Source organism: Onychostoma macrolepis, chromosome 05, assembly GCF_012432095.1.
Source record: "Onychostoma macrolepis isolate SWU-2019 chromosome 05, ASM1243209v1, whole genome shotgun sequence".
NCBI lineage: Eukaryota > Metazoa > Chordata > Actinopteri > Cypriniformes > Cyprinidae > Onychostoma > Onychostoma macrolepis.
Genome location: NC_081159.1, coordinates 1,709,070 through 1,724,240, shown reverse-complemented (window position 1 = coordinate 1,724,240; position 15,171 = coordinate 1,709,070). Strand labels below are relative to the sequence as shown.

Below are 15,171 nucleotides of genomic sequence, written 5' to 3'. Positions count from 1 at the left end.
AACATATCTCATTTTAATTTTGTATAACTTGATGTATCATCTAAAAAAATATTTAAAACTAAAACTGTAATAATATTAGCCTATAAGAACTTTAATATTGTCTCAGGTATACTAAAATATCAAACCTGTATTTTCAGCATCATTACTCCAGTCTTCAGTGTCACATGATCTTCAGAAATCATTCTAATATGCTGATTTGCTGCTCGAGAAACATTTATTATTATTATCAATGTTGTGCTGCTCAATATTATTGCTGAAACTGTGGTAATTTATTTTTTAAGATTCTTTGAAAGTTCAAAGAACAGCATTTATTTGACAGAATTTTTTTGTAACATTATAAAGCTCTATACTTTAAATTTTCAGTAAATTGAATGCATCTTGCTGACTAAAAGTATCTTTTTTTATTATTTTTTTTTTTAAGTAAACCTAATGACCCTAAACATTTGAATGGTTGTGTATGTCTTACAATGCTGCTTGTTTGTAATAAGTAATAAGAAAACCAAATAAATGTGTGCTATATAAAAAGCAATTTTATTGTAGTTGCTATTTGCATACACACCATAGTGTAAATCAAATCCAGTGAATGGCAACACTGTGTTGTCACTTGCACAAGCAGACAAATGATCTTCTGGAGAAGATGTGTGTGTGTGTGTGTGTGTGTGTGTGTGTGTGTGTGTGTGTGGCTGAGAAAAGAGGGGAAGGACACCTCTGTTGTAAATCTTGTTGTGTAGACAGCACGCCTGCAGCTCTGTTCTGAGTTATGAGACTGTAGGCTTTTATCAGCTCTCTCATTCTGCTTTTATCCGCTAAACTGATTTATGAGACAGCCTACTGCGTGTAGCCGTGTAGCTCGAGCGCTTCTCCTTGCAGATAATGAGCGGGGAACCTCGGAGGTGCTGTAAATCTGAGCAAACAAACAAGCACACGCACCTGAGCCGTCGCTTTTTTATGAGGTTAAGTGAAAAAAGGTCACAGAAGGTAAACGGAGTCAGAGGTCACACTGATTGTGGCAGTATAAAGTGACCACAGGCTCTGGATTAAGGATTATAATGGCTTGTTAAAGCAGTTATGAGTGTTATATGCAAATATGGGGCTTTTCTGTTTTGTGGTTTGCAGATATTTGTCTGCTTGTCTATTCATTCTATTCTATTCATATCTATTCATTCTCTCTACAGCTGGGTGATATATCCAAAAATAAAATAAAAATATTTGATGTCTCTTTTTTATTATATATATATATATATATATGTATATGTATATGTAGTTTTCTACTATTTATATATATTTCATTTAATATTAAAAATTATATATATATATATATATATATATATATAATAAAATATTTTTTAATTTATTTTGTGCAGTATTTATTTATTTGTTTGTTTTTGTTTTTCTCCACAATATTTTTAACTTGACACAAGGACACATATTTATTACATTTTTACACTTTGAAATTTTGACTAAAATATATTAAAGCTAATTTTATTGACAACAAATGTTATTAAATATATTTATTTCACCATAGCCTGTATATCTGCCAGCGCTGCTGTGATTGGCTGAAGGCAGCATCAGATGATTAATGCTGCGGTTCATCAGAGCACGAGCAGACTGATAACCTCTGATAAACACTGCTGCCATATGCTTCTGTTCATCTGTTCTTTTTCTCTCTCTCTTCCTAACCCTTCACTATTTCTACATTCCTGTTTTCCTTGGTCTGTCATCTGTTTGTTTGTCTCTCTGTAGGCGGATTCTGGTCCGGTTCTGTGTGCCGGTTATGAGGACGGCTCTCTGGTGTTATGGGATGTTTCCCATCGGCGTCCATACAGCTGTCTGAAGGCACATCCTGAGCCAGTCATGTGTCTAGACGTTGATGTATGCAAGCAGAAAGGCATCTCGGGTTCTTCAGAGAAGATCCTCCAATCCTGGACACTTGACAAGCAGCAAAACCTTCAGGTGAGATCACATGTGAAAGTAATGCATCTTCATTACTGAAACCTTTAATTAAGAGAAAAATGTTTGTCTTTGTAAACTTTTAATGTATTATCTAGCTTGCTCCGCCTAGTAACGTTGCTTCTAAAGCAACTTTCCTATTCGGCTGCCATCGCCTAATGGCTTATAGCATTAATATTAACCAATACCCAAATATCAAGTTATGCATTGTCAGTAATCTTGTCAGTAGTAAATTATATGGCTGCATGATTAAATTGAAGTAAAACTGAAATTGGAATATTGCTTAGTGCAATCATCAAATTACGCAAGCTGTGATTTTATTAAATAAATAAGCTGCAATTTTTATCAGAAAATTTTTTTTTTTTTTTTCAAATCATGCAGCACTAAATGCATTGATTTAGAACAGCAATAATTGCAAATTGCATTAAATTTGAAAAAAAAAGAAGCGTTACCATTGGGATACATTGAGATGCTCTCAAAGGTGAACTTGAGCCTTTAAATCCATTCAAAAAGCCTCCTCAAACTTTGCTGCCTTCAATATTTTTGAAGTGGATATTTTAGATATTTAACTGCAAAGTCACATTCTGATATATAGAGCACCCACCTTTCACAATCCAGTCAATTTCAGTTCCATGTTGTGAATATTTATGACCGTATGTCACATTCAGTTCTGACGTTTCTCTGTTTTTTGAATGCAAGAAACAAGGGTGCCAGACATTTGGTGTTGGCTATTTTTGACCGTAGTCATATTAGTCTCTAGAGATGTTTTTATTATTGTTCGTGGGTTATTGGTACAGTGCTATTACATGCTCGTTCTCTGTCGAATTAGTAACTGGTTGCTCAGTTCGGTTCTCAAAAAAAAAAAAAATTGGAAAATGTAAAAAAAATAAAATAAAAAAGTTGAGTTGAGGAGTGTTTCGCAGCGGTGTGTACGTGGCACGTGTGTACAGATTTTGCCTCTAGACGAAAACATCTCTTCTCCCACAATGCCGTGCACATACAAATGCTTTTATATTTATATTTACACAGCATTCTTAAAAAATGAGCATGCTTTCATAACACTTTACTCGTCTGAAAGGTAATGCCTCATTAGCAGCCATACTCTCTGCTGATTTCAGGTCTTACAGATTCAATATTTCATAAGCGGCGAGAAATCTGTGTGAAAAGGCTCTGATATACAACACTCCAGTCCTGTGCACGGATTGTTATTCTTTCCAGCGCCTTTTACACATGAATGGATGAATTAGAAATATTCCCAAACCTTCCTCCCTATTTTGTCTTGCATGCAAAATGTATCTGCAGTAATAAGCGTTTATTCACAAAATAGGAGCTGTATCGACGGTTCGGTTTATTTTGCACGTCAAAAAAAAAATTGATTTAAAATGTAATTCTTGGCGGAAAGGGCTTGAAAAAAAAGAGCAGCTCGGAAAAGGAGTCAGCGGGGGCTTTTAAATTACCCTGAAGTGCAGCGCAGTGTGACGTCCAGACAGCCGCTGTGAGCTCTTCCCACAGACGTATTTTTGTGTGGCGGTAGAGCTGGGGTATCTGCCGCTTGACGAACGACCCGCGAGAGGTAATAAAAACATCAAAACCTCGCAGGCTGCTAACCAAACAAAAAACACATCTGCAATAAAAGGAACAGTAGTTCACAGTGGGAGGCTCTACGAAAGGCTGAGGAGCGATGAAGCAACATGGCCTTAACCTGTGGCTGAAATGCACTCGCTGTGGAGAACGCTAACAAGCACCTTTTTTAGGTTTTTTTTTATTAATAATTTGTTTTAAGTTGTTTTAGTCATACACTACCAGTCAAGTTTTTGAACCATATGATTTTTCTTGTTTTTTAAAGAGGTCTGCATATATTTGATCCAAAGTACAATTTTTACTGTTTAAAATTACTGCTTTCTATTTGAATATATTTTTAAATGTAATTTATTCCTGTTATTTCAAAGCTGAATTTTTTGCGTCATTACTCCAGTCACATGATCCTTCAGAAATCATTCTAATATTCTGATTTGCTTAATAATCTTTTATCATTATTATGTTGAAAACAGCGGAGTAGAGTTTTTCAGGTTTCTTTGATGAATAGAAAGTTCAGAAGAACAGCATTTATCTGAAATTATAATTTTTTTTAATCAATTTTTTTCATCCTTAAAGCATCCTTGATAAATAAAAGTATTAATTTCTTTCATTTCTTTTCCAAAAAAATATATATATATATTTTACTGACTCCAAACTTTTGAATGGTATAGTGTGTATATAGTGAGCTTTTTATTTCAGATAAATGCTGATGGGATCTTTCTGTTTATCCTGCAAAGAATGTACTCAACTGTTTTAAATATTGATAATAAAAATAATAATAAATGTTTCTTAAACAGCAAATCAGCATATTAGAACGATTTCTGAAGGATCATGTGACACTGGAGTAATGATGCTGAAAATGTTGCTTTGATCACAGAAATAAATTACTTTTGAAAATAAATTCAAATAGAAAGCAGTTATTTAAAAAAAATAAAAATATTTCACAATATTACTGCTTTTGCTGTATTTTGGATCAAATAAATGCAGGCTTGGTGAGCAGAAGAGACTTTTTTCAAAAACATTTAAATGTGCATATCATTAACCTTCCTTTTATGTTTTATTTCTTCAAAAACATTTTAGTGCATTATTGATGCCTTGTATTGTTATTTTTGTCACATCTTCTTTCTTGCAACAGTAAAAATGTATTTTTGTCTCACTTTTGTTTTCATTATGAAATGGGGGAAAAAAAATGTTGTCAGCAGTTTTAATGACGAGATTAACGCTTTCGACGCTTTGCTGAAAAACCGCCAGTAGTCTGTAAGCTTGCGTATGTGAGCTGAAGAAAAGCAAGCGGCTCTTATCAAGCACAGATGAGGATTGATTGGCCCGGGGCGCTCATGGATAATGATAGCCGTGTTGGTGGAATTGAGCAGCCGCATCTATCACAGGCTTGACTAAGAGTGATCACACTTGCATATCGCTTTGCATGTGTGATCGCAGCGGTTTGTGTAATGGTAAAAAGCAAGACGTTTGTTGATCAAGATTTGGCTATGGGTGGTTAGCCTCGCTCCTGACTCTTGACAGATGTGGACGGACAAGATTTTAGAGGGTGAGGCTGTATGTGTGTAAAGATTAGTGTAAATCAAGCATGGCTGTCTTTGCATGCTGTTGGAGACGTGCTGACAGCACTCACAGGTGCATCTCCACATCTCTTCACTTTTAGTCCCTACATTCCTGCCGCCCTTCTCAATTAAACGGCCCTCCCTTCTACTATCGCACCAGACTCTGTGCTTCAGGTATCCAGCGTCTGTCAGCACTCGACTGGAGGGATCAGGCTGCCCCGTCAAGGGGTGTTCTGGAATGAGGAAGCGGGATGCTTTGTACATTCCTTCGCTGTCATCAATAATATTAGGCATTGATTTCAATTTTTCAATGCTGTTATGCTAAAAAAAAAAAAAATTTTTACTTGGTGCAATGCTCAGATTGGAGAACTGCGGGGTTGAAAAAATGCGTAATTCGAAGTGCAAACGAAAGGGGTGTGTCGGAAAATGCAAACACATCCTTCATCTGTACTGGACTGTCAGACTCAAGTGGACAAGTGGTGATAACTGGTTTCAGTGATCAGTGTGAGGTCAGAAGAGCCTGCCAAGTCCATGCCGGAAAGAGCAACATATTGCGCTTTGAACATCCCGTTAGTTGCTGCCAAAAATCGATCGCACTTAGCTTTTTAATTGGCAACCCACTCGTTGCGTACTTGTCTCATTGCATTGCTTTCAAAAAAAATGATCTCTGACTTTTTTTAATTGATTTTATTTTATTTATTTATTTTTTTTATAGGCCAACTTAGAAGTTAGCATCACCATGGTTCCCTTCACAAAAAGCCAATAGGATTTTTCCATTGACCTGAATAATAAAAAAAATAAGCTCTGTGACCAACAGACATTTATAGTTATGTTTTGTTCTTCAAGATAATCTTTACAATTGTACAACGTTTTGAAGCCTAAATGCAATCACTAGAAGTAAAATTCAGTTCAATTCAAGTTTTGTGGAAAGCACTTTTCACGATACCAATCGTTGCAAAGCAGCTTTACAGAAACTTTTAAGTTTCTACATTATATTTAGGAGTAGGTTATTAGTGGTGACTATTTTCAAGACACGTGAAAGCTTAAAACATCACAATTTGGGGGATGTTTTTGGTCACACTTTATTTTAAGGTCAAATTCCCGCTATTAAGAAACCATTAACTCTTACTTTTGCCTCAATAAACTCCTAATTTGCACCTTATATCGTTAGTTAGGTACACTACCGGACAAAAACAGTAAGATTTTTCATGTTTTTTAAAGAATTCTCTTCTGCTCACCAAGCCTGCATTTATTTGATCCAAAATACAGCAAAAACAGTCAAATTTTGAAATATTTTTACTATTTAAAATAACTGTTTTCTATTTGAATATATTTTAAAATTTTATTTATTCCTGTCATTTTAAAGCAGATTTTTTTAGCATTGTTACTCCAGTCACATGATCCTTCAGAAATCATTCTGATATTCTGATTTGCTGCTCAAAAAACATTTATTATTATTATTTTGTTGAATTGAGTAGAATTTTTTTTTCAGGTTACTTTTGATGAATAGAAAGTTCAGATGAAAAGCATTTACCTGAAATGGAAATCTTTTGTAACATTATAAATGTCTTTTATCATCACTTTTGATCAATTTAAAGCATCCTTGCAAAATAAAAGTATTAATTTCTAGACTCCCCAAGCTTCTGAATGGTATAGTGTATAATGTTACTAAAGCTTTTTATTTCAGATAAATTCTGATCTTTGAATCTTTCTGTTCATCAAAGAATCCTGAAAAAATGTACTCAACGGTTTTAAATATTGATAATAATCATCAAAAATGTTTCTTGAACTGCAAATCAGCATATTAGAATATTTTCTGAAGAATCATGTGACACTGAAGACTGGAGTAATGATGATGAATATCTCAAGCTAAAGAATATCTTAAGCTTGTAATAACCAGATGGAACCACAAGTGCAAAAATGCAACTTATTTCCAATTTCAGGACTCTTTCAATTGGCACTCCGTTGTGTAGTATAACCAAGTAAACGTATTATCTTCCAGTCCACCGTTGGGCCTAAGGCGAGTTTTGAGGTTTGTTTTTGGTTAATCGCCGACAGAACAAGCATATGCGTGTACGTTGCGTGCACAGATGACCGTTTGCTACGTATCCCCCATCAGGAATCAATAGCCCAATGGAGAAATGAAGGATAGTTCATAAAGACTGACCTCTTTGATGTCTGCAAGTTCATTGCAGAGGATGTGGACCCATGGAGAATGGATTCCATAAATGAAAGCTAATAACCATTCTCAAGCTCTAAAGGCTGTGTTAGAAATGAATGCTTCCATATTGCATTCGAACGAGATCGAATATGAGAGAAACACCATTTAAATCAAGCATATGTGTGGAAAAGCAATAGCCAGATGTGCTAATTTAGGATTTTGGATTAAACGCAGCCCGTAATGTTTAATCTCCCAACTTCTGTTTTAAAACACCCTGAAAGAGTGAAAGCTGTAGGAAAATTCAGTTCATGTGATTATTTAAAGAAAAAAAAACGAAAGCGTGGCGATCTGTAAATCAGCCTTTTCTAATGGTTATTTCTCGATACAGGCCTCGCTTTATAAACACCCATTTACCTTTTTTATCGCTTTGCTGTGACCTCTTAATTAAATTAATGTATTTTCCTGACACAAACTATGGGAAGCATAACAAACACAGATAGACACATTAACCCATCATTATCAGCTCTGTAATATGGACCAGATGCTCAGGCATACCAACCTCGGCTCGGAGCGATTCATCTTTTCGCTGTCCCTCTTGGCCGAAACCAGTCTCTCCCTTTCCCTTTGTGGGAAAGTTTCTGCACGCAGGTGATATCATTACCATGCACCAGGATTTCGATTTGGACTATGATGCAAAGTGATTTCAGATACGAGCAAAAGCAATGCTCGTTTTTCCTCCTCCTGTTAAAGAATAATGTTGTGGACGGTGTTCCCGGCGCATTCTTCTATCCGCTTGGGTCAGGAATACCTGACTGGCTTATATCTTCCACATGCAGGAGTGACTGGCTCTGATTTTCCAGGCAGAAACAGGAGCACGCCGACAAATTCTTCACTGTCTTCTCCCGCATGAGAGCCATTAGTCTCTCCGGACACCGCTTATGAAGTCAATTTTACGCTGTCCAGTTCGATTCCAGCTTTGGGACCAGATGCCTCCCGTGGAGAAACACACACACACACAAGCTTAGCACACACATGCGCTTTTCTCCAGGAAATACCTCGAGAACGTCCTCAAAGGAGAGATAATGAGCTCTCGGTAATACTTTATAATACGTCACATTATTGCCCATTACTGAGATTTATCTGGTCTCCTGGCCGCCGTAGATCACAGAGAGCAAGGGAAGGTAATCTTTAGCCAGTGTTTGCTTCCCTCGTGCTGCTGACCAGACCTTTCAATGCAAATGTAATTCACCAGAGACTGTTAAAACAACAAGGCCTTCACAAACAAAGCAGTCCTTGCTTGGTGACAAAGGTAACTCTAACGTCTAATGCTCCAATCCAAATAGCGTTTTGCTCATGATTGAATGTTTTACGGCCGACGATTGAGGCTCACGGATTTTCTCTGCCAGGTTCAACAGCTATTTAGCCGTTCATTTGCGGCTCAATCATCAGATCAGCCTGAAGGTGGCTGGTGGGGAATTGCTCTCACTCTATGGCCTGGTTTTTTTAGGGATTTAAATTTGATCTCGCTCAGGTCATTTAACAACAAGCTCATTTGTTTCTGGTAAATAGTTTACGCGTCGTGCATTTAAACGGTAATCCTTTCTAGCTGCCTGAGACGAGTAAGTGCGCATGGTGACAATTGCCACGATTCGTTTCTATTCAATTCCAGTATATTTGTATTGCGCTTTTCATAGTTGGTAAGGTACACTCCCAGTCAAAAGTTTTTGAACAGTAAGATTTTTCATGTGTTTTTTTTGTTTTAAGAAGTCTCTTCTGCTCACCAAGCCTGCATTTATTTGATCCAAAGTACAGCAAAAACAGTAAAATTTATTTTAAAAAAAAATTCTATTTAAAATAACGGTTTTCTATTTGAATGTATTTTAAAATGTAATTTATTCCTGTGATTTCAAAGCTGAATATTTAGCATCCTTACTCCAGTCACATGATCCTTCAGAAATCGTTCTGATATTCTGATTTTATTACTATGTTGAAAACAGCTGAGTAGAATATATATATATATATATATATATATATATATATATATATATATATATATATATATATATATATATATATATATATATATATATATATATATTTTTTTTTTTTTTTTCAGGTTTCTTTGATAAATGGAAAGTTCAGAAGAAAAGCATTTATCTGAAATAGAAATCTTTTGCAACATTATAAATGACATTATCATCAAAATAAAAGTATTTAATTTCTATAATTCCCAGTTGCCAGTTTATTTGTGTTGTGCTTTTCACGATACGAATCGTTGCAAAGTAGCTTTACAGAAAATGTAAGTTTCTATTTTAAAGTTTCTACATTATATTTAGCAGTAGCTTATCAGTGTCAAGTTGATGTCCACATGTACAGTAAATGTACAGTAAAATTCATGCAGTTAGTTAATGACATGTAATTAAACAGACGGTGAACTATTAACTGCGATGATTATATGTTGCAATTAAACTTTTATAGCAAAATTAATAGCAAAACGTTTAGTTTCGCATCTGATATTCAATTTACGCCTTGCATAGAGATTCTGACGGCACCGTTTGTTAAGTAAAGTCCTGCATTTGTCTGTCCCGGCTCATTTAGGTTGATGTCTGACTTGTGTTTCCTTACAGATGCACGACTCTGTTCAGATGACCAATCCTGGGGTCTCCCAGCTGTGTATTCGTGCCGATGGAAAGATCCTCGCTACTGCGGGATGGGACAACAACATCAGGGTGTTCGGCTGGAAGAAACTGAAGCCGCTGGCTGTTCTGCAACATCATACTGACATGGTGAATAGTGTGGCCTTCTCAGACCATCAGGACCCCCCACAGAGACTTTTGGCCGCGGGGTCCAAGGACCAGCGGATCAGTGTGTGGTCTATATATAGCGAAAGTTGAGTTTGAAAGACAGAGGCCCACTTTACCATTTCCTTCAAACTGATTGTTGCAAATTACTTTACTTGCATACTAGAACGTGGTGTTAATATATTTTCTTTGAATGAAAGCACCTAAGTTAGTGGCTGACTGCCATTTTGAGGCGGAGCTACAACATAGTCTCATTTAACAGTTTATTAATTTATTTTATTTATTTTTTTTGCATGATATCTCGTATTTGCATACAAGGTTCTTAAAGTGTCCCTATTATGGATTTTTGGAAATGACCTTTCATGCAGTGTGTAACAGCTCTAAGTGAATGAAAACACCCTGCCATGTTTTAAATCTGAAAGTGCACCGTGTGTAAAGTTATTGTCTTTCAAAAAAAAGAGGAGACTCTGAATCATTGAAACGAGTTGTTTTTAAAATGAATCCCAAGCTGTTTCATGTTGACGTCAACATGAAACATTAGCATATTGCCCTTCCACATATTGCCACCCCCCACCTTCAGTCCATTTTTGAGTTGGTCTGAATGAAAATGCAAATTCATTCTTTGCCACTAGGTGCCGCTTTTGGAGCAGTAACAATAGCTGTTTCCCTGGTAACGGCTGTACATAAAGCAGCACTGCACTCACAAACACTGCTTTATGAAATTGAAATGAAATGACCAATCAGACCAATCACTGCAGATTAGCGTCATGCAAAGGAGGGGTTTGGAAAAATGAATTGTTTGGGAGTTGTTGAGCAAGTAAGGTAAAAATAAATGCATATTATGAGATAATGAAAGTGTTTTTTGACCTTGCCTGCATGTCAACCTGTTGTTACGGGGACTCTCAAAACCAAAATATGAACCTTTCATAACCCATAATAGGGGCATTTTAACCAAGAATCAGTTCTTATTTTGAACAGGTTCCTTTTTATTTTATTTTATTTTTTTAAATGTCGAAATGAATAATTTTAATCACTTTTGGTTCTGTTAACGATTTTCGATTGAATGACTTACGAACTGTTTTTTTTTGGTCAGTCAAACAAAACCGCATGACCAGTGTAGTTTGCGGTTTATATATAGCCAGAGTTGAGTTTGAAAGGCAAAGGCCCACTTTACCGTTTTCTTCAAACTGATTGTTGCAAATTACTCTGACTTTGTGTGATGCTAATATATTTTCTTTCAATGAAAGCGCTTAAATTAGTGGCTGACTGCCATTCTGAGGCGGAGCTAAAATACAACATAGTCTCATTTAACATTTTTGTTTTTTGTATAATGACTTGAGATCTTGTATTTGCATACATGTTTCTTAAGTAAGGATGGGAATCGAGAATCAATTCTTATTTCAAACAGGTTTTTTTTTTTTTTGTCAAAATGGATAATTTTTCACTATTGGTTCTGTTAACGACTTGGTTCTTTTTGGTCATAAAACAGCATGGCCAGTGTAGTTTGTGGTTTATATATAGCGAAACTTTACCATTTCCTTCAAACTGATTGTTGCAAATTACTGACTTTATTTACATACTTGAGCTTGGTGCTAATATATTTTCTTTGAATGAAAGCACCTAAATTAGTGGCTGGCTGCCATTCGGAGGTGGAGCTAAAACTCAGTTGAATTTAGAAAGACGTTGCCATTACTTACGTGTCCAAATGAACGAGTTCTTATTGGTGAAATGCTTCAAAATCAAACACAAAAGCAGCCAGTATAAACACACTCCATCACCGTGTTTGGTTGCAGTTTGCCACAATGGCTGATAGTTATTGAAACGTGTTTTATTGTCAAAGGCAGAGCTTAAACCGTCCGCTCCGATCTGTTTGCTTTAGCCCAGGCTGATGTGCTTCAGTAGGTGTGTATTTGCTCTTGAAGTCGCACCTGAGCGGCAAAGTAATTCAGCGCTGTTTTTCCAAATCTGCCTCCGAGTTTAAGATTGCCCTCTGGACTGACCTGCATACATCACGCAGGGTTAATCACAAGGGCTCGGCTCCGCAGACAGGCCTGTTTGTTAGAAAGATTCATTGAGCAGGATTCGTTTCGTTCTTCCCTTGAAGCACATGAGCTGATGAAGGCGGCTCTATTTTCAGCCTAAAGACAAGGCTGACCTCTGTGCTGGGATGTGGCTAAAAGACAAACTAGTTATTTTTGCATTTATTGCTCTGCGAATACAACACAGCTCACTCACCAGAGTACTTTTCCTTTTTGTACTGTTATCTAATATTGTTTACACTATATTTCTAAATAAGATTCTTAAGTAGGAATGGGAACCAAGAACCAATTCATGATTTTACAGATGTTTTGTTTCACTTTTGGTTTTATGATTTCAGAATGAATGACTTTTATGAACTGATTCTATTGGTGAATCATACAATACACAATGGATCAGTTTAGTTTAATTGTGTGATGTCTGACCTTTTATGAACCAATTCAAAATCCTCCAACGTGTTCTCTCTGCCAAAACTCTTTCTCTGAAGCATGTTTTATTAGATTGTGCTGCTTTTAACCCTGTGAGAGAACTTTTTTTATTTAGTTAACTCTTTTGAAGAGATTTTTAACAGAGTTAATGTAGCAAAAATGCATTTTAAAAACCTAATATCATTTGTTTACTGTTTACTATTGTCCTTTTGCATTATCGACGCACACTTTTCCTATTTGATGCTGTAAAGCTGCTTTGACGCAATCTGTATTGTTAAAATCACTATATAAATAAGGGTGACTTGACTTATAAATTTTTCTCGCCATGAAAATAGCCACAGAAGATGGCATGGCGTTAAACAAACAAACAAATAATGAACTGATTCTTTTGGTGAATCATACAATACCCTAGTTTTATTCCCTAATGAGTGACTCTTTAATGTTTTGCTATTGAAAATCAAGGTAAGTCATGTTGAAATCTAAAATAATTGAATCATTTAGAAACTTTGGCCACTTTCTTCCAAATGTTCCTTCCTCAGAAGTATTAAAATAATCATTAGTGGAACCGTTAAGCAACTGGAATCGTGAATCAGTACCAGAATCATTACGATTCGATTCGATTTCAGTCACAATTCTTAAACTTCAATAAAGATTCAAACCAAACCTGTTGTTTTTCAAATTCAGGCAACAAACATAATGTTTTATTTTTGAATAATTCAACCTGATTATCGAAAACAGACATGGATATTAGTTGACTAACATGCAAAGAGTTTGAAAGTGGATATTTTTGTCAGCGTATGCGGTAATAATAGCCATCCTTGGTACTAAGCTAAATGGGATTTCATGCAACTTCAAACGGCCCACAGCCGTTCTGCCCCATAAAGCACGTGTCTCTGGGGACAAACCCAGACTGGAATATCTCATCAGACGGTACAGGAAGCTCGGGGAACTTGGAGGCCATCCTTTTAAAGGAAAAACAACAGCGGGCGAGTCGCCGGCCGGAGAGGAAGACAAAACAGTTCATTTCACAGTCCGCCTGGTCATTAGCCTTCTCCTTGTCATCTGTGGACCCTCATGTACCTTTGTCCATGACCTCTGTAGAGCTCATCCGATTGGTAATCACTTCCTACTTTTATAGACTCAGTGGGAGGGCACAACAAAGCCATGCCAGGGGTCCGTTCAGTGAATATGCACACGTATTGCTGGAGATTTCAGCTTATACCTCCCAAGTCAATAATAGATCACTTAAGCAGTCAGTATAAGCAGAACCTCGACACGGGCCACTGACAAAAACCTGCGGCTCCCTGAACAACAGACACACGCCTGTCTATTGCACCAGGGTCAGAGGTCACCTGACCAGCTTAAACAAACCCCTAGTCACCCACAATAGACTCTACATGGCATGTGTTGCTGGATTCTCTGGGTAAGACTGGATGAATAGATGTTAGTTTTTGGAAACAAACAATAATCCCAGGTAATCACAGTCTGAGGAAATGGCCCTTTGAATGAGAGAAACCCAACACTGGCTGTGTTATAGTAAATTATTTATATGTTGGCAAGCTCAGTCGGAATGAAGCGGGTTCTGTTGTCTGAGATAAGCACGCCGGTGATTTGTTTTCATACGCGGCGCTGACAAATGGAACACAAATTCGCTGAAAAACGCGGGAAAATGTGAAACACGTGCGTGGCTGTAGGTAAACATCTTTGCAGAGTTGGTCCACCTTAAGTTTTTTTTTTTTTTTTCTTCTTTTCTTTTCAAGAGCTGTCTTTGGACGTGCCAAGCGAGAGAAATGTACACAAAAGATAGGCTTGTCACAACAGATGTTCCAGATGCGACCCTGTGTCACATGATTACCAGTTCATTTTTCCTTAACCATACAGTGTGTTGTTTTAATGACCTTTACTTTGCTGTCTGATAAGAAATGTCCATGTGCTGTGAGTTACAGGCTTTCAGCGTGGACTGATATATAAAAAATATTTATACAATAAAATTAATAAATATATATATTTTACTGGTGTATCTCATCACTTGATTCATTGCCTCGCTTTGTACACAAAAGAGAGTCGGACATGGCAGGAGACATAAAGGTACAGTTAACTGAAAAACTAGGTCAACATTATTTTAGCATAATGCAATATTGGTCGTTATTGCTGTTTATTAAAAAGCCTCTTTTGTTTTTTACGATGGCTGAGAGTCCTTGCGCTAGAAAAGGTTAAAAACAAGAAAGTTCAAAGGTGGATTGAGGGTTTTTTCGCTTTAGGAATTTTATACAGGCTATGTTTTCATAAGTTGTTCATAACTTCAGTAATATTGTTTAATACTCAATGCCGTAGGTCTGTAGAGTGTCGCTTGTATTTCCCCGCGTTAAGAGATCGATCAGTAGTTTTAATTCGATAATATCCATTTAAACTGTGACTTTGCATGGAAATACTATATGGTCAGGGTTTCAAAATAATAATGAAAAATTAATAACAAAATGGACTCATCTTATCCAGTTAATTAAGGTATTGGATTTAAGTTTTAAAAAAGCCTATTTTGCGTTTTTTTTTTTTATTCAAATGTTTTTTTTAATTATTATTATTATTGTACACGTTAACGCATTGCCGTTTAATTATTTAGGCTACTGCGCACAATTTAACATGTTTCTTTTTGA

The 15,171-nt window shown here is 36.3% G+C and overlaps 1 protein-coding gene across 2 annotated transcripts in view; it reads left to right on the top strand.

Moving 5' to 3' along the window:
* The window catches only part of gnb1l (guanine nucleotide binding protein (G protein), beta polypeptide 1-like), a 42,643-nt gene extending 28,237 nt beyond the window's left edge, over positions 1-14,406 (top strand). For both annotated transcript variants that reach the window (XM_058777647.1, XM_058777646.1), the window contains exons 6-7: positions 1,744-1,953; positions 9,879-14,406. In XM_058777647.1, coding sequence (XP_058633630.1) covers positions 1,744-1,953; positions 9,879-10,145 — 477 coding nt within the window. In that variant the 3' untranslated portion in view covers positions 10,146-14,406. The remainder of the gene's footprint in view (positions 1-1,743; positions 1,954-9,878) is intronic.
* The last annotated feature ends 765 nt before the right edge of the window (positions 14,407-15,171 follow it).